The sequence below is a fragment of the Cydia splendana genome, chromosome Z (genome assembly GCF_910591565.1).
Source record: "Cydia splendana chromosome Z, ilCydSple1.2, whole genome shotgun sequence".
Taxonomy (NCBI): Eukaryota; Metazoa; Arthropoda; class Insecta; order Lepidoptera; family Tortricidae; genus Cydia; species Cydia splendana.
The window spans coordinates 42,548,855-42,569,364 of NC_085987.1; the positions used below are offsets into that span (position 1 = coordinate 42,548,855).

Here is a 20,510-nt window from a genome sequence, read left to right on the forward strand (position 1 = left end):
AGATGAGGCTTAATCATCACGTATACCCTAACTGATAGGAGTCATTAGATGAACATAACAGATCCTACTAAAGGAACACTATTAACTCTAATGAGACTTTAGATAAATTACATATTTATTACATGTTAGAATTAATTCGTAAATTAATGATAACCTTTTAACTACCTTTTGTCATAATTTGAACTAGGAATTAAAGTCTGTCAAACTCATTTAACGATGCTTTATTGCATAATATGGCGGTTAAAAAGCATAATATTCTACAGGGTAATTAATCATTTAACCATAATATGCATGGATTTAAAGTATATCTTACAATGTTTAAAATACCTTGTTTTAATTAGACAAAACTATTCGATTGCGGTTGATAAAAAGAAATCATGTGAAGTAAATAGTTAACATTCACAGGTTAATGTTTATATTTCTTGCGCGTCCAGTAATTTCCATATAATTTCATGTCATTATATATTTATGTAATAAATTCTATTTTCATTACCGTTCTTAAGCCTTATTAAATATAATAAAGAATGTCATATATCTCATCCCAGTACAGAGTCGTTGTAATTTTCGAAATGCCGAATTAATATATGTGTATCTTATTTATATATATAAAAATAACTACAATTTTATTCTTGAATTTTCGTTGTTAGAAGTCCAATGCATTAACGAAGTTTTGTAGGTAAGCCAAACCAAAATAAACTTATCAAATATGTGACCTATAAAATTCTGATCAAAGCATTTAGTATCGTGGACATCCTCAGCATTAGCAAGTACACTTGAAAAATAATAAATAACCCTAATAAGTACATCTGTTTATGTAATAATCACGCACAACACTAAACACATTAAAAATACTAGTCATAAAGATACATTCAGCGGTATTTTTTTTCAGGATATCCTTCATGTCACAAGGGTAGAGTTGATGCCTCACGTTCTCTGATGTTACAATGGACCAAAGGAATTAAAAGTATCTTTACATTTTACTCCATTTGCTCGTACAAACCAACTCTGCAGTATTTACAGACAATAAGGCACCTTAACGTAACCCCGTAAGGCTTTAACCAAGGGAATCTAAAAGTTGTCGGAGCTGGTAATTTTCCCGTTAAGGACAATAAAAGCAGACGGCCTGAAGTTATGTCCGTGTTTAGTTCTAACCCTTTCTCTCGTTTTTAGCTAACGACCGCCATTTTGAACTGCTCACGGATTCTTTTAAACAGAATTTAACCTCAATTTAAAGGGTCGACGCGTTGTTAGGTACTACTTGTTTATGTTTGCAGAAACTAGAATGGCTGCCTTTATATCGTTCCTTATGCTTCTACCTTGCTATGCTTTAACTTTACAGTAATGTTAAATATTAAAACTAGCTCACCATGTTTGTATAATTATATATTCAAGTTACTTAAAACCAAATGCGTAGGATGTACACGAAAAATATTTGAAGTCGACAGCTTTTCCACCTAAATTACTACTCTAATTACTTAGAAGCCCTCAGATTTCTTGTCCTTAAATGATAACATATTTAAGATAAGTAATTAATTAAATTATACATTGCGATATAGTTTAGATTAGATAAGAAAACATGCACTAAAACGAATTATTTTTCACTTCCAATTTTACAATAAGAAAATTGAACTCCTCTCGTATCTGATCGCTAGTAAATTGTGGGGCACAACTCACTGGTAAATTGTGGGGCACAACTCACTGGTAAATTGTGGGGCACAACTCACTAGTAAATTGTGGGGCACAACTCAGTGGTAAATTGTGGGGCACAACTCACTAGTAAATTGTGGGGCACAACTCACTAGTAAATTGTGGGGCACAACTCACTGGTAAATTGTGGGGCACAACTAATGTTTACACAAATTTTACTTCCAAACTTGATGTTTGGGTGAAATCGTCAGAGTTTTATGTGGCTAATGAAAATCGCGCCAGCTAAAATTCTGACTATACGTAGGTACTACTGGATCCGAAAACGTTGAATGAACTATTATTTTGTTTGTTTTGTTAAATGAGTTCACCGTGGGCATACTTACCCCCTTATTCATAAAACTTTACGGGCCTGATTTAGTTAAATTATGTTTATATCCCTTTCTTACAAATACATAAGTCAAAATGACAGGTAAGGACAAACGATTATTAGCTAATTGAGATTTGTAGCGCGTTTATGAATAAGGGTCTCTAACGACTGCGTAACTCAAGCGCCCTACTGAAAACTCTAATTAACCCCGTATTATGTAGGTAATTATTATCTGTCCCCGAACTTACGCCTATTCACTTTACTGTATGATTTTTTTTTTGTATAATTTTCTTTTTGGCAAAGGACTATTTTGTGGTTTATACTTTGTTTTTGGGATAGTAATATTGAGTATCATAACTAAACATTCCGTAAGAAATATGGAACAAGTAACAGACTTTAGTGAAATATACTCATAAAGAATTTATGGTTCCGTAAATATTCTTAATATTTTTCAGAGGTAAATATAATTTTGAACCAGAATTATAATAATTGTTTTCGCTTACATATTTACTTCTAAAATTGTACGTTGCATATTGCTTTTTGACATAATAGTAAGTAGGAATTTTCTTTACCCAGACTATATACCTAAAATTGCCAAATTAAATGAAGACAGCCTTTTTCACTACTCGATATTTTTGGCTCTACGGAACATCTAAACTACTATTAAATCGAATATTAAAAAATCTTAAGCGCACACGATAGTGGCAATTAAATGGCAGATTTTATGTTAGGCGCTATGCCGAGAGCCACCTTCTTGTTAAGTGGTACCCATGTATTGTTCTATTTATATTGCCATCAACTACAATGATATAACATTATCAATATCTTATCATATCCAACCTGGCTCCTCATATATGATACAATCGCAGTCTTTCACAAATATTTTCTAACATTCTCACTTTACTTACCTTTTCATAAAAAATACTTAAAAGGGGAAAATGGTAACGGTTTGATTTTCAAAGTTTTATTTTGTGGTTGACTTTATCTCAGCGATATTATCTTTAAACCCAAGACAAATGATAAATATCACCCGTTCTTGTGTATTTCTACCAAATATGTGACATAACGTCTTTGGAATTTTGGTAACTATTGACTTAGGTATGTATCACATTCACAGTTCAACAACTTAAAGAATAGTCATTTTTAATGACTTCCTACTAACATTAATGAAGTAAAAAAGCAATAAAAAATGTTATGTGTAACGACCCTAAATAACCTATTTTACAGAAATTGCAATATCAGTTGCTGGTATTCTGGTACCTTATTTTAAGCTCTAAAAGTACCTTCTTAGTATTAAATACCTGTAAATACTAAATGCCGCTATTCGGCACTAATACACGAAACTTTATTTACCTATTATAAACAGTAAAAACTAGTGCTTAAATCCCAACTTATTCTAAGTGTGATGTATTATTTGACACACAGTGATATTAATGTATAAGTGAGTATACTTATATTAAGTGATTTTGGTTTAAATAATAGTTTATTGGTTAAGCTTTGTCTCGGACTAGGAAAGGTCTGATAATTTATTTGGTACCAAAAGTCAGGTGCGGTTGAATGGCATATTATGGTAGTTTTACTTTTGAAGAAGTATGTATATTTGTTATAAAATATGTATGTACTTAAAAATTTGCAAATTGTGCTCCCTTTGGTAAGGATCCGGGAATCAAGGTAATTTTCTCATTGTTTATACTGCTCTAAGATCTATGCGTTTCTAATATCCACAGCAGATACCCACATGTGTTGTAAATATTTTTTTACTAACTTTCAACGGAAAGTGATATCCTGAATAAGTTAGAGTAATCCACATTTATATTTTGTGGGACCATGAAAATAAAGGGTTCCGTCTGAGAGAAATTTCGTACATGAGCGCTTTTTTTAAACAATAATAGGTATACGTCGATTATTATCTTCATCGCCCAAGTAGCGTTTGCTTTTAGTTTCAGCAGTCAATAGAAGGTATTATGCTCTATTATATTGCCTACGGTCGAAAAAATAAGATAAACGAGCTCTTTATTAAAAAACACACGCTATTTTGTAGAATGTAAACCATAACGCGGTAAAGTCATAAAGTAAATCCCCGCAAACGCCAGTTTACGTAATACCTAATGCTGAACATCACTTTAGATTTATTTATTTCAAAATTGAACACAGTTACAAACAAAGGGTAGATATTAGTTAATCTACTATAATTTACCATTACAACCACCAAGCTTTAGTTGTGGAAAAATGTGTACAGCTAAACATTTTATTGAAATATTAATTGGGAGGGATAACATGAAAAAAATGTTTTTCCTCATATTAACAGTTTGACATTGATTTGATATTTGTATGTCCAACTAACATAATGAAATGGAATGAAAATAATTATTTTCACGCAACTAATGGCCCATAGATAAACACACAACAAAACACATAACAAATACATAATAAATTAATATAAAAGTGTATTTAAAATACTTACGGGGTGAATTAGTCTTGTTAAACTTGAGTAACTATAATAAATAACGTCACTTGGACTCTAACAACAGGCTTTCATTACCCACTAATCATTAAAATATGTTTACGAAACTTTAGTTATACCAAAGTACTTGATTAATTGAACTGATTACAATTTTAATTAGTTGTAACTACGCCAACCAAGCAGATATCTTTAAAAACTTACTCATAAAGAATGACTCACGCTAGACCGGCTCGGGGCCGGGCCGGAGCTTCCGGCGCTTCGTTTTATATGGAAAGCACCACGTGATCACCGATCAGCCGTCATAGAAAATGACATGTTGGACGCCTTGGCCCAGTCTAGCGTGAGGCATCCTTTAGTATTCTAAAACTGGTTCAAGAGTTTTTAAAATGTATAAACAACTACGCGCTATAAAGGCAAAATGCGAGTCTAAAAATTAACTAGGTTCCATTCAGTTTCCCTTTTTAAATGATTGTACCAGTTTATGAGGTGTGTATACTGCCTCTGGCTTGGGTTCTGAATCGTACGGCACTTCGCCACTGGTGTCTGTGCGTAACATTTTTATTTTATTTTAACCATTTATAGGTACTTAAATACATACTTATAGAAATCCAATTTACTAAGTGCATACACTACGCTTTAAGGGATATTCATGCATTTTACATTCGATTATACCTTTAATTAGTGTTATAGTTAGCATCTTTTACTAGACAAAACGCACAATCGTTCAATGACACCTGCGGTCAAACTTATGTTACCTAAGCGCAGACTGCATCGAGCTGGCGTAGCCACATGCATTAAATTATTTACGCAATTGAGACCGTTACGATGATTGGAAGACTTCCTCGATATACCGAGTCGACTCGGCGCCCGACCGCTACCGCACTCTTCTATCAGTCTTATCTGAAGTTTCTCAAGAAACCGTTTAAAACGCAAAAGTAACGCGAAACATAACTACGAGTGCACGGGAAACTTTGGAAAATACTTGCGTAAGTATTTGAAACTCTATGGTCACACTTTTTTACAAACGAGATGCTGTCAAAGATTCCTGATAGAGTCTGTGCGGAAAGAGAAGAGTCCCATACATTTCACGACTCTTCTTTTTCCGCACAAACTCTAATGCATTTGATTTTATTCAGACACCATCAGTTATATCGAAGATCATCTCAAATATCTGAACACGACTCTGTTGTCAAGACGCTAACGTGGTAACGTTAGCGTAACAATTTTTGTAAAGTCACCCTAAGGTGACTGTACAAAAGTTGAGGTCGCTGGCAGACATGTTTCAGGACGCGTGTATAGTGTGAATCAATCGATCTGAGCTAGTTTACTCAAAGAGTCTCAAGAATACAATACCATTGAGTGGTAAACCACAAATTAGGATAATCCCCTCGTAGTAAAAGCAGATTATAACCGCCTTGAAATGTTAGTATAGATTAACGACTCTATTTCTTTAAACAATAGACTACAAAATACACTAACTAAATAATAGCTAACCCAACTTTTTTTGCATTTAACAACCATCGACACCTGTCGTGGCTAAGGTGCATGTGACTTTCCAAAAGATTGAATATGATATTATCTTTTTAGACCATTTTAACCCCATTCAACAAGAAATAAGGTTTAGAATTCAATGCACATACATGCAATGTACAAATACATGCAATGTACTTCTAACTTATTTTGTAAGTAAATTGGTTGATTTGATAGCCGTTGGTCCGAAACGCGATTCGTCCAAATGAATTTAAGTTCGCTTTTCGCCCAACACGCTTTTCGTCCAACACGCTTTTAGGCCAACACGCTTTTCGTCCAACACGCTTTTAGGCCAACACGCTTTTCGTCCAACATGCATTACGTCCAACACACTTTACGTCCAACACGCTTTTCGTCCAACACGTTTGGATCTGATTTGTGTCATAGATAATTTTACCCCGAGTGTTCTTAGCCATGTTTCATGAAAATCTGTTCAGCCGTTTGAAGATCATCAGCTCTTTTCGTTGATGAGGGGATCTGACTACCTTCCATATGTCCTATTGATTCGAAATTTGGTACCGTGTTACTTCAATGATATTGAAACAACATGGTAAGGTAACCCATGACTTTAAATATGACATGTTAGAGTAAGGTTTAGATTTCGAAGGTGGGTAATTAAATGGGATTAATTAGGCTCCATTTCCACTGCGGCAGAAACAAAATGGACAAATAGCGACTTGGACGAATCGCGATATGGACGAACGGTGTAAATGAAACTTGACGAACCACGTAGTTGACGAACTAAGATTTGGACAAATGGCGACTTGGACGAATCGCGATATGGGCGAACGGCGTAAATGATACTTGACGAACCGCGTAATGGACAAATCGCTACTTGGACGAATTACAATTTGGACTAACAGCTATCAAATCAATTGGTTGGCGCCTACGAGAACAAAAGCAGATAATAGGATTGTAATAGAACAATGCCATTGTTAGTACAGGTAAGTGAACAAGCTCAGTTGAAAGAATTGTATCTATAAATGTACCTATGTTTGTACCACTTGATTCTGTTATTTATTTTATTCGATTGAATACAGCTTTCGGAACCATGAAGAGGCTACAGAGGCTTACATGTCATAAGACACATTTCTCGCTCGTATCCTTTTTATGGTAACTGATATATTTTTGCTACTGATTTATTGAAAAATTTCCTTATTGTGGAATAAGTGCATTAATTGATTGTGTTTATAAACTTTATAAGCACTTAACATTGAATCAAGTCACAGTGTGCAGTTGATAATGTTACTGATGTGATACATGCAGCAAAAACGAATTAGTTCAGATTATCACTGAAAGAATGAGTGTAGCAATACAAAGACATTGATACGATACCTTATCCGTTTAGTAGTTACACGCCTACAACTTCTCGTTTACACATTACCTACGTGATATGACTGTAGGTAGGGTGGCTAAAATATAACTGCATTCCCGTTACCACTTACCAAACTTGCATTATAATCCCAAAACCTCCCTGGCAACGGGAATGCAGTTATTTTTTTGCCATCGTGTATAATATTATACACGATGGCAAAAAAATAACTAATAATTTAGGTATATACCTGTCCTCCTAAACATTGTTTAAATATTCCGACCGTCATAGTTAGTCGAATGCTCTTACACGGTTGAATATAGTAAATACATACATATAATCACGCCTTGGATTTCCACTTGCTACGATTCTGACATACCTCTTTCGCTTCCTTCACTTTCATAACATTCCTCATGCACGCTTGAATATAGTAAATTGACAAAATTATCAAATTGACTAGACGTATAACCTAAGTTGGGTAGTGCTTATATGCTACATTTTACAAATGATTTTCTCTACTTCTACATAATTCTTTTAGGATAAGTAGTGATATGAAGAAAATAATTACGAAAATTTAAGCCATCAATGAAGTTTGTTTATAACGCTAGTTAATGTAGGAATTGAGATTAATAATCTTACGACAACAAAATTACATGCCTCTTATACATAGATCAGTTTCTTTCATTTTGACGTAATAATCAAAAGTAAGCGACATAAAACTATTTTTTTATGTAAAATAAAGTAGATGAAATACCATAATATAATGAGATTAGACTAAGTCAGATCATTACTACCCTAAACTCAAGAGTAAAACTTCTGACCAAACCTTAACGATATTGAGCAAAAACTATTTTCTAATTTAATTTTAATTATTCCAAATATGTACTTTAGATGAAATAAATAATTCAGTAAGAGCTATCATTGTTTTCGTTGCTATATCGTACTATTGTGTTATTTTATTGTATTTTCTTTGTAATCGTTATATTTTTTTCGTTATACTTTAATTGAACAGTTGATTTTACTGTTCTTTGTTGGGTTTTTTATATAATTTACCTATGTACTTTCAACGTGGACCTCGTTGTTAATTGGCTACGTATTTTGGTGGGTTATCGATTTATCACCGCAATAAAATATATTTATATAAGTATGTAAAATTAAATAAGAACAGTTAAATGTGAAATGTGAAAAACATTATACATGGTCCTGTTTATTAAGTTTGGGTTGTATATTTTCAAAGCATATTTACAAAAGATAATTCCTTAATTCTACCTTAAATTAGGTTCACGTGCAGTCAGCAGGGTTACTCGTATTTTAAACTTACCCAATACTAATGCAAACATTTTGATGATGTAGATCTGTTACATCATACGTACTTTGGAGATGTCCCCTCCAGTAGGTAGCTACGGTGTACCCTTGTTTTGCCGACAAACTTTTCATCGAATATTATTTCATCGACAACGATTCATCGAAACGTTAGTACTAGTAATATTGTTTGGCGTTATTTTGTTTCATATACTATTTATTTAAATTTTTCTTACTGCGTAGAAATACTACTCAACGAATATTACTTGATCGCTAATTCGTTTCAAATTATTTTAATTGGCACAACTACTAAACATTGCAATTCATTTGTTCGACGTATTACTTTAATACATTTTTATATGTCGTACTACACATTTATACATTTTTCTGTTGTAAGAATTTTAGATTTAGGTTAGGTTAGAACTGCGACCCCACACAGAAATGAACGGCTATCAAAGTCGGTTTAGGTTAGGTTAGAACTGCGTCCCCACACAGAAACGAACGGCTATCAAAGTCGGTTTAGGTTAGGTTAGAACTGCGACCCCACACAGAAACGAACAGATTTCAAAGTAGGTTTAGGTTAGGTTAGAACTGCGACCCCACACAGAAACGAACGGCTTTTAAAGTAGGTTTAGGTTAGGTTAGAATTGCGACCCCACACAGAAACGAACGGCTTTCAAAGTAGGTTTAGGTTAGGTTAGAACTGCGACCCCACACAGAAACAAACGGCTTTCAAAGTAGGTTTAGGTTAGGTTAGAACTGCGATCCCACACAGAAACGAACGGCTATGAAAGTAGGTTTAGGTTAGGTTAGAACTGCGATCCCACACAGAAACGAACGGCTTTCAAAGTAGGTTTAGGTTAGAACTGCGATCCTACACAGAAATGAACGGCTTAGTAAGTAAAATTATTGTTACCAACCTATTTATAATTTGCCCTAAATGAAAATGGCAGCCTTGTAAAATTATATCTTCAAAATTAGAGCACTTAGCTATAATCGCGCAGAGTGAGCCGACTGACGTGATTGCGTTTAGTTTCGATAACGAAATATTACAAATTGAAATAATTTTATGCGTAATAATTTTATTAAATACAATCCAAAATGAAATAAGAAAACCCGTAAAGAAATACCATGATATAAACTATATACAAAATAACTCAAGTATCAATTAAAAGTCTCCGATTTAAATTTACTAGTATCGATTCTTCGACGCAATAACTTGTCGATGAAATGAAAATACTTGAAACGTTGTCTTCGAAATAACATTCGATGAAATGTCTGTCGGCAATTCAAGGGTAAACCGGTAGCTACATATAAAAGAGTCTTGAACATCAGTTAAGTTAGAAATAGCACTCCAAGAAAAAAAAGACTACCTAAGTATATACAAAGTAACCCGTTTTTATTGCTCGTACGTATTTTGTGTTTCTGCATCTCCTCCTCAAATGGATAACGGTTATATAACGTGTTCATAATATATCGTTATTCGTATTGTTTGTATATTGTCATATCGAAAATGAGGATTTAAAAATCTAGTAATACAGGCCGCGTAGCCAAGATGCCAATCGCTTACGCTCTGTAGCGATCGAAACGCAACTGTCACTGTCACACTAATAAGGAAGAGTGATAGAGAGACATAATGCTTTTCGTTGTCGAAGCGATAGCGATTGTAACCTTGGCTAGGCCGGCAGCATTGCCACAATAATCGTCTCTGCTGACTGTGGGTGCTTACAACACTCGAGTACCTGCAAATGTGACGATTAACATATTTTATACTTAAGCCTAGCAAATGCCAAAGGAATGACTATGTGAAATATTCAATATTCACGTAAAATTTCAATTTTCTATAAAAATACTTTTCTTTCAAAACCCGCATTTCAAAACTCGTCTTACTTTACATACTTCGATCCACAATTTGGAAAAACGCATGCATTACGCACCAACAGCATGCACTTGTCGCCTTACACAATCACTAGAATGCATAAAAGTATTTTAAAACTTTTAAACTTAAATGGTACAAAGAGTACTTATATCCAGTCATATGCGAGTTCCACATGGGGAAACGATAGACGTTGTGAGAATTGTCTCGCACCCTACGACTGCATCGTACACGATCATAAACATTAGGCTTCATAACAGCAAAGTCGTCTTATATTTTTCTTGCGGTTCTCACGGCATTTTAGACACGACCCGAATCCCTGACGGACCGCTCGCTTTTACCAAGCAAAAATATTGGCGACATTTTCCAACACATTTAATAATTTAAGCTGCTTTTATGTCCAATATTTACATTCCGGAATTTACAAAGAGGTAATATTGTGGTGTACGAACAGCAACACTCTTAACATGGTGGACCTTATGTCTATTGTAATAAGGTTTACCGTTGGACAGTTAACAGTGTGGGCGATGGTACATGTTTATTACCCATGTTGGTTACTTTTAAAGGAGAAATCAATATGGGTAGCATAATAGTGAGCGCTTTTCATTATATGTAAATAGTTGCAACTGGTGGTTGGAGCGAGCGAGTTCTAATGGCCGTGCGCCGACTACTAAACGCTGGACTTACAGGTACGTGTCTTTATACCTTTAAAATTGGTCGTGTTTATATCCCTATATACTCCTAACCTTGCAAAGTTTATTAAGACTGAGTGAGCAGTGTAAGAGCATGTTGCAAAACAATGTGTTTTAAGTGTGACGTCCACGGTTAAGTCAAAGCGGCGTTCGCTCGCAGCGGCCGCGTCCGCGGTCTCGAACACACCACCAGCCTTGCCCGAGTACAACTCCGCTTTGAGCTCGCGAGCGCCGGCGGAGTGGTAACGGGCGCGGGCGGGGCGGGTGCAGACGCGGACGCGGGCGCGGTTGGCGGCAGCGCCCGAGCAACAGTTTGGTCCTCTCGGGCCGCTACTCGCTAAGCTACTCGCTACGCCTCGCACGCTACTCGTGCGTCGCCTATCGCCTATCACTGGCACTCTACGCTCTTTACTTTATTGCTCTCTTAGTACCACAGCTCGACGGTTTCATTAAGTCTCTACGTATCACCGTAACTACTATCTAAGTGTCACACCACCCATGCGACGCTAACTTAACTATACATTAACGTGTAAATATTACACTACTGTAACATACAGGCTCTTGCCATAAATTGACACGATTCCAACTCGGGACTAATAATTGAAAAATATATATACTTTTTAAATTTAGAATTATGGAAAGAGCCCTATCGTTATTAGGTACGTTATTATTGCTTATTTTTCCTTCGACGCCGTCGAAACTACGAGCCGCTACTTTAATTTTGAATACAAAGGTGTAAAGAAGTTCATAGAGAAACTTTCGTTGCATAAATCGCGACGCTCGCTCAGGGACCTTCCCCGCGAGGCAGGCAGGACGTCTCCAGGTGTTTGTTGAGATAGCTCTTGAGCGCAAAATAGCGCCTGCAGCGGCAGCACTGATACTGCTTGTCGGAGGAGTGCGTCTGCAGGTGCGCCCGCAGGTTGGAGCGGTCCGCGAACGCTTTGCCGCAGGACGCGCAGCGATACGGCTTCTCGCCGGTGTGAGAACGTAAGTGCCCGCGGAGTAGCCACGGTCGCGAGAACTGTTTGCCACACACGCTGCACTCGTGTCCCATTCGGTGCGTCAGCACATGCATAGCCAGGGCGGGCATCGACACGTAGGCCTTCCCGCACTCGTTGCATCGCTTCGCCAACATCGAGTCGAGGCTACGGTGCGTCTGCTTATGTCGCGACAGGTTAGAAGAAGTCGCATACCGCTTGCCACACTCGTCGCAGTCGTATTTCGCTCGCCCCTTCGGCGGAGGGGTCGGCGGAGAATCTTCTTCCGGCTCCGGCGGTGGCGGCGGCGGAGGAGGAGTCGGAGGTGGCGGTTCGCAAGGTGGCGGCTGGTAAGTTATGTAGTTGAGTTGCGGTTCGATGCTGGTGAACTCAAAGGGCGCTACGGCTTGAACAGTAGTGTAGACGGGGAGCGGTGGTTCTTCGGCGATGATGTATATGTTGGTGGGTTGTATGGTGTACGTATATAGTGGGAGGAGCGGCGCGGGGGTGGGCTCGATGACGGTGACCACGGCGGGAGGCAGAGGCGGCGGGAGCGGCGGTAGCGGCGGCACGCTCTGCGCGAGGGAAAGCAGCTCGTGCGCGGCCTCGGTGTCGGCCGCCGTGCGCTCCTGCACCGGCCCGCTGCCCAGCTCCGCATACTCGGCGGTGCGGGGCTCTGCCGACAAACACCTATGGTTAGATCCAGAATCGTGTGTCACTCAACAATCACTGTTACATCCAGCCGCGATAGCACTGTTAAATGTATACCAAAAAATGCCACCAATAAGTAGGAGTTCTTATTAGCGGTAAAGATTTATAGCATTTGTATTAATACTACTCAGAATAACTACTTAGTCATAGTCGTAAATCTCAAGTGATCTAAACGATATTATGATTTAACAGTATTATAAAAATTTCATAAGAATCCTATCCTTATAAGTAGTTACGATATTTTGTTTTTAAAAATGTATGTAATATCTTCGACAAGATGACATACTCGGATTTGCCCAATTAAGTCTTAATTCTGTTAAGTGAGTTAACTCGTTTTAGAGATAGACAAACGTAAGGCCAATTCTGTTATAACAATTTCATATTTCATCTTATTTCGATACCTACGACCCCGGGCCAACGTGCAGCGGCACCAATCAGCGTAGATAATCAGCTAACGGTCCTCGTGAAACGCAATCGGCAGTCATCTAATATTGCATTTCGCTTGCATACATATGTAGTTATGATGACAAAATGTCAAAACAATAACACTTAAGTGAGACAAAAAAAAACTGACATATCATATAAGTATAACCGGGTCACTCACGTTTATAAGACGAACAACGAGTGCGCTCTGTGGCTTTGCTCATGCAAACATGTCGAGCAATAATCGACTTTCTGAACCTTAACGAGTATTAAATTGTTACAATAGAATTGGCCTGTTCCGAGTACAAAGTCCGTCGGAAATTTTGAATTTCTCGTCTAAAGGATGACTCACGTTAGACCGGGCCGTGTCCGGGCCGGAGTTTCCGGCCCTTACTTTCTATGACATGACAGACGTTCACGTGATGCTTTTCATAGAAAACGATGCGCCGGATGTTCCGACCCGGACACGGCCCGGTCTAACGTGAGTCATCCTTAACGTTGCTGCCTATCACACCTGAGTCACCTGACAGAAGTAAGCGAACTTCCAGGCAAGACAAATCCTATTCGAGACCTGTCAATCCTCACTTCGCATTCACCTTGTATCCGTGGCTTAGAAAGCTTTCCAAAATAACTTCTGTTTTTCGCCGTGCAAGCCCTTCTTTTTTACTCACTACGGGGGGCGATTTTTGAATTTCGATCGCTCGATTTCGTCACTCGAAAATCGGTGAAATACGGCGAAATGCTAATTTTTGAAATACGAGCGATAGAAATTTGGAATCGAGTGATCATTAACCATTCGTTTTCAATTCTATTAGTAGAATTTAAATGCCTAGTAGTGGAGATGTTATTCAACGAAATACACGAAATCAGCAGTCGAAATTCAAAAATCGGCCCTCGGATGGGTTATGATTTTGGCAGTCTATGTATGAAGGTAAGTTATGAACGTGTATGTATGAATGTAGGAATGTTTGCGTGATATGTTCTACTCTTGGAGGATATAACCAAACGGAATAGCCAGTAAGCGTTCCCCTCTGTCTAAAATAGGGGGCCAAGGGTCAAACACATTGTATAGACTGCCGTTTATCTGTCATGGCTATTTTTAGGTTACGTATATATTTGACGTGCCCCTCCCCCGCAAAAATCGGCAGACTGTTTTGTGCAGAAAATTACAGACCAGGCGTCTCCGTTTGGTTATATCCTCCAAGGTTCCACGGTAGCGTTAAAACTATAAAGCCAATTTTGCAGACAGTGTAATTTAACGATTTGAAATCAACACAAAAAGTATCAACACAATTCGAATGCCGTATTGGAACACAAAGTATAATGCTCTAGAGTCTCTAGACCATAAAATAAATGTATATATACAAATAAATATACTTATATAGTGGTGGCTCCCTATAGTTAGTCCCTATTAGTGTGCTGTTGGTTTCCCCTTTTCAGAAATATTTCCAACAAGTGAACTACCGGGAGGATTATTATATTCCCAGGAACATTCCGCAAGGAGGAACGTTGAATTTCATAGGGCTTACATTTTCCGAGAAAACACTGCGCTAAACCGGATAACAACAATGGATTTTACAATTAAGAGCTTTGAGTTGTGAAGTATGTTCTACTAGGAACAGCCAATCGTCGGGTGAGAATACGTTTGTGCCATACGCCACTTACATGGTTTGCAGGAGAGCGAAAACAAGCAAAAAAAATATTTTTCGGAAAGTTTTACATTTAGGAAATATTGAACGTATTTATCATTCAGGCACATATGTTTACTATTTATAGTACCAAACAAATATTGTGAATCCAGTGGTAATCATGAAATAAAAGAATTTTTATTATTGCCATATCCGTTTTCGATGAGTAAATGTTAAACACATAATGTATGATATGACACAAAAGTTGTGGATAAATGTGTCACAGTTTTGTGATAATTTTCTGTTAACAGAGTATAATTATCCTATAGTAAAATGCGGATATGGCACAACATTTTTCGAAAATAGTTTTTTTCATAAACCGATTAGTGTCAATTATAGCAAATTTTTTGTTATTTTAGGAATCACTAAAAAACGATTTTCTGCAAAATGGATATGGCACAAACGTATTCTCAGCCGACGAATGAGTTGTGAAGTATGTTCTACTAGAAACAGCCAATGTTTGGGGTAGCATCAACAGCACGTCTCTAATCTCACTTACGTACGAAATATCATTTGATGTTTACCAGTCGCTTTTCGGTGAAGGAAAACAAGAACCAATCAACAACAACATTCAAGAACAAGGAACAATCATATTGGAACTTTTTATATTATTCTTCTGCATTAAGGATGACTCCCGCTAGACTGGGCCGGGGCCGGGCTGGAGCTTCCCGCGCTTCGTTTTCTATGGAAACCACCACAACATCACCGATCAGCCGTCATAGAAAACGACATGCCGGATGCCCTGGCCCGGGCTCGGCCCGGTCTAGCGTGAGTCATCCTTTAGTTGACATTAGTTTAAAATTAACTGTAAACTTTCCTTAAACAATAATGGAAAAACAAAAAAAACCTGAAACCCGGCTTTTTCTCAATAGCAATTCTTATAAAACTGGAAAACCTTATAAAAATTATCAAATGTGTACAATAATTTCAGTTTAGTATCTTGCTCATTATTTTCAGTCGAAGTTGTACATCTACACTCATCTCATCCAGGATATATGAAACTTTTCTATAAGACGATCTTTCGCGGAAAGTGTACTGTAGTGGTCCATGATTCGGACTTGGTTGTTGATTTTTAATAGAAATGCTCTGGATATTCGGTTACTATCCGGTATACGGCCTATCCGGCTAATAATTTAATATCCGGCCGGATACCGGATAGTGGCCTACTATCCGGCCGGATACCGGGTAGTAACATTGCTTGATTTCGGAGTAAACAAAATTTAAATAAGAAACAGTCACGGTCATAATCATACTCGTTTATTATTTTGAAACAATTTAAACATTTCACTCACTTGCACTTATTTCGAACCTACATAGAAATGAGTCCGCGTGAACGTTCACTACGATACAGGTCAAAACCTGCACAATGCGCACCTGAAAAACCGAAATGTAGGTACACGGCTCGATTCGGAAAATGAATTAGATTTCTACTAGACTTCAACAAGTTACGATACGGATAATTTAAAGATATTTGTAAGATAGATATGTCAAATTTGACGTTTCCGCGATTCTGGAGGTCCTCTTGAACGATTTCGACAAGTTATGACTTAGATATCCAAGTCACATCTAGTCGATATCTAATGTAGATCTAGTTGATCTCTAAATCGTCTCAAGATCTTGTGATTATCTCGAAATCCGAATAGGCCTGATAGTTTCGTCGGCCGAACACCGAATATTTGGCCGATGGTCAGGCCGAATATCCGGTATCCGGCCAAACAACTATCCGTTGCATCTCTAATTTTTAATCGACTACTTGGTTCATGACAATGCATGACTATAACCTATTTTTAGATATGATTTAGGTAGGTACTCATTCTTACTGTATTATACATAAATAAACTGCTATTACCTATATTGCACACTACTGTATAAATCTTAATTTTGTCCAACAGAATTTTAGAATATATATTTCAATTGAATCCATATTTGAATCAGAACAATAGCGGCGTATTTCAGGTAGGTAACTGCATCCGTTCATTAGCGTTATCATCAAAAACGTTAACAAAAGACTTTTGTTCTTGTTAACAAGATACGACGCTAGCTGTTCCTGAGGCTTTTAATTTTAAACGCTGATTCTATGTTTTCATTTAAAAGGCTGGGGTGTGCACGTGCGGATTTTCCTTTGAGCAAAACACGAGAACATCTGGAAATGTATGAACGAAAATGCACCTAACGTTTTCAATCATATTTGGTTGATTAATAATAAAATTGTTTTAAGGTTATTAGATTTAAAATTATATTTGATAGTTAACAGGCTTTCCGGGTGAACTTCAAAATGGCTAAGTCGTAAAAAAAATGTAATTCTTGCTAAATGCTCATCAATGTTGTTTAAAGTGTAATATTGAAAACTTATTACGTAGTGAACTGACGTGAAAGTGTGCAGCTAAAGAAGAATTAGTCTTAAAATGCGTTTTTAGGGTTCCGTACCCAAAGGGTAAAACGGGACCCTATTACTAAGACTTCGCTGTCCGTCCGTCCGTCCGTCTGTCACCAGGCTGTATCTCACGAACCGTGATAGCTAGACAGTTGAAATTTTCACAGATGATGTATTTCTGTTGCCGCTATAACAACAAATACTAAAAACAGAATAAAATAAAGATTTAAATGGGGCTCACATACAACAAACGTGATTTTTGACCAAAGTTAAGCAACGTCGGGAGTGGTCAGTATTTGGATGGGTGACCGTTTTTTTTTTTTGCTTTTTTTTGTTTTTTTTTTTGCATTATGGTACGGAACCCTTCGTGCGCGAGTCCGACTCGCACTTGCCCGGTTTTTTTTTAAACATTATTTAGTCAACACTTTACTAAAGTCATGCTCGTGATGCTCGTCAAGTACAATTTTGACATTAACGAATCCATTTTTAGGGTTCCGTACCTCAGAAAGAAAAAACGGAACCCTTATATAGGATCACTCGTGCGTCTGTCCAGAGGGGCGATTTTTGAATTTCGATCGCTCGATTTCGTCACACGTACTCGTAAATCGGTGGAAAACGGTGATGTGCAAATTTTTTAAATACGAGCGATAGAAATTTGGAATCGAGTGGTATTGACCACTCGTTTTCAATTATATTAGTAGAATTTAAAGACCTAGTAGTGGAGATATTATTGAACGAAATACACGAAATCGAGCGGTCGAAATTCAAAAATCGCCCCCCTGACCACATGAACCAGCAGAACAAGTTCAATTTACAAATGGAGTATTTGTGACGATTTCGGCCAAAAGGCACCACATGGCCGAATGATCATAAGAGCGAGTTCCTACTTGCACGTAGGACAGATGACGTAGTGTCTTATTGACAACTCGTGGTAGGTAGGTACCTGTAATTTGCCTGAACGGCACATATGTGCAACTGCACCTCGTATTACACTGATTACTGCATTATCCTCCTAAAGGCACCGTTAGGATTCGTACTACAGGCGTGTCCAGACGGGGACAATATTTCGCCAATCTGATTAAATTTGTCCGATCAAATCAGGCCGTGCGGACGCAAACACCAATTTGACTCGCCGAATTCAACCGCCGATAATGACCGATATTACCGATAAAATGGGGTGCGGATGCAAGAATACCAATTTGTGACGCCAGTATTTTCGTTTTGGGGCATTTTTTCAATTTAGAGGGCTCTAATATCACCATAAATCTAAAATTGGTGATTAAATTGGAAATTGACGCCAATTTCATTTCTGATCAAATCAGCCGATTTGATCACCCCGTCTGGACTCCACTTACGCCAGCATTACTGATGCAGTATTGCCCACTGCATTATGTATTGCCAGATGACAAAGTAAGCGTAGTAAAATAAAACAGTCGTGACAGACATTTCAATCATTGCATACTTAATAAGCTATACGTTTCCACGCTCTTAATAATGCATATGAGTTTAAAAAGCTGCAAATTCTAGTATAACTTAGTACAATGATTGTTACAAAATATTAGGTCCTTCATTTTTAAATAGCTCGCGCAACAAACGGGGTTCCCTGTTATACCTCGACCTTACCTCAAATCCGCTTTTGCAATTCACAATAACAATACAAATCCGGATCCCGGGAAACAATACGTCGCTCTTTGTGCTCCTTCCGACCGTATTTACAATATTAACACCTATTTAATAAAGTTTTTACAACTTCTGCCAGAGCCGCTCCGCACAGAGCCACTCCGATACGGGTTTGATCTTATTTTTATACGACCTTGAAAATCGCTCACGCTCATAGGTGCATGCTAAATGGGGACGTCCAGCAATCATATGATCGTTTAGAGGACCCTGATAAGAAAAATATCACGATCACGATGGGGGAGGGGGAGACAGAGAAGATATTACGTGTATTTTTTTTCAAAGCGGTAAAGCCAAAAACAACAATGTTACTCAAAAATTTAACAGATTAAATAATCCCCTCTATTTTATATGCGTATTTACCCAATAAAAAAACATTCATCGAACCAACTTTAAAACATTAATAATAAAAGCTCGCATCGGCGCCATGGCCCTGATTGCTTAGCGTCTAAGGGTACCCTAGACCTAATCCTACAAATACATCGACGGTCACGCTTCATCGCAAATACACGAAATTACTAATTGAAACTAGTTATTTCTAATGCGCTTGGCATTTCTGAAACGTTTGGAACCCCTAGAGCGGTAACATGATTTTTAAAATAATTATAGTTTTGATTGTGTTATGCCTGTTATGATATCGCAGTGCATATCGCGCGCACTAAACTGCTCCTAGAGCCCTATTTAGATTTAGAGTTAGACCAAGAGAAGTATGCAGTGACTTTGATAGCCCGCGCAGTGCAAGTGTTATTTATACGTCATAATTTCATAGTAGTTTGACGTTTAAAATAACACTTGCACTGCGTGGGCTTACAAAATCTCTGCAGACTTTTCTTGGTCTCACTCTAACAACATGTTACGGTTTTGAACTGATTTTGATACTACCACAGAATAAATAATAAGTAGTACTAGGTACAGAAGATTCACTCTCTAACAAAACGCGTCTAGTACGACAGATATGACCGCAAGGTGGCGCAAGCGCGAGCAGGGGGGCGATTTTTGAATTTCGATCGCTCGATTTCGTCACTCGAAAATCGGTGGAAAACGGCGAAATGCTAATTTTTGAAATACGAGCGATAGAAATTTAGAGTCGAGTGGTATTGACGACTCGTTTTCAATACTATTAGTAGAATTTAAATGCCTAGTAGTGGAGATATTATTGAACGAAATACACAAAATCGAGCGGTCGAAATTCTAAAATCGGCCCCCACGCGTCCGATCCGTGGCGGTGCGCGGCAACTACTACGGCTAGGTCGGCTAGACACCAAAATTGGTGTGGGCCGCATGTACTTGTAGCGACGCGACGAAATCGCGGAGTGAGCTACGCCTGATCCTACCTTGGCGAGTCAGAGTGCATCTCACGCACGACACTTCATTCGGGGTCGTCCAGAAATCATGTGATCATATTTGGCCTATTTTGACCCCCTTTCCCCCTTGGTGATATTTGGTGATTGTAACACAACCCCCCCAGGG

The 20,510-nt window shown here is 37.8% G+C and overlaps 1 protein-coding gene across 1 annotated transcript in view; it reads right to left on the reverse strand.

Moving 5' to 3' along the window:
- Positions 1 to 11,412: 11,412 nt before the first annotated feature.
- Positions 11,413 to 20,510, reverse strand: part of LOC134804110 (zinc finger protein SNAI2-like) — a 64,215-nt gene continuing 55,117 nt past the window's right edge. Inside the window, exon 3 of the mRNA XM_063777052.1 lies at positions 11,413 to 12,843. Coding sequence (XP_063633122.1) covers positions 11,975 to 12,843 — 869 coding nt within the window. The 3' untranslated portion in view covers positions 11,413 to 11,974. The remainder of the gene's footprint in view (positions 12,844 to 20,510) is intronic.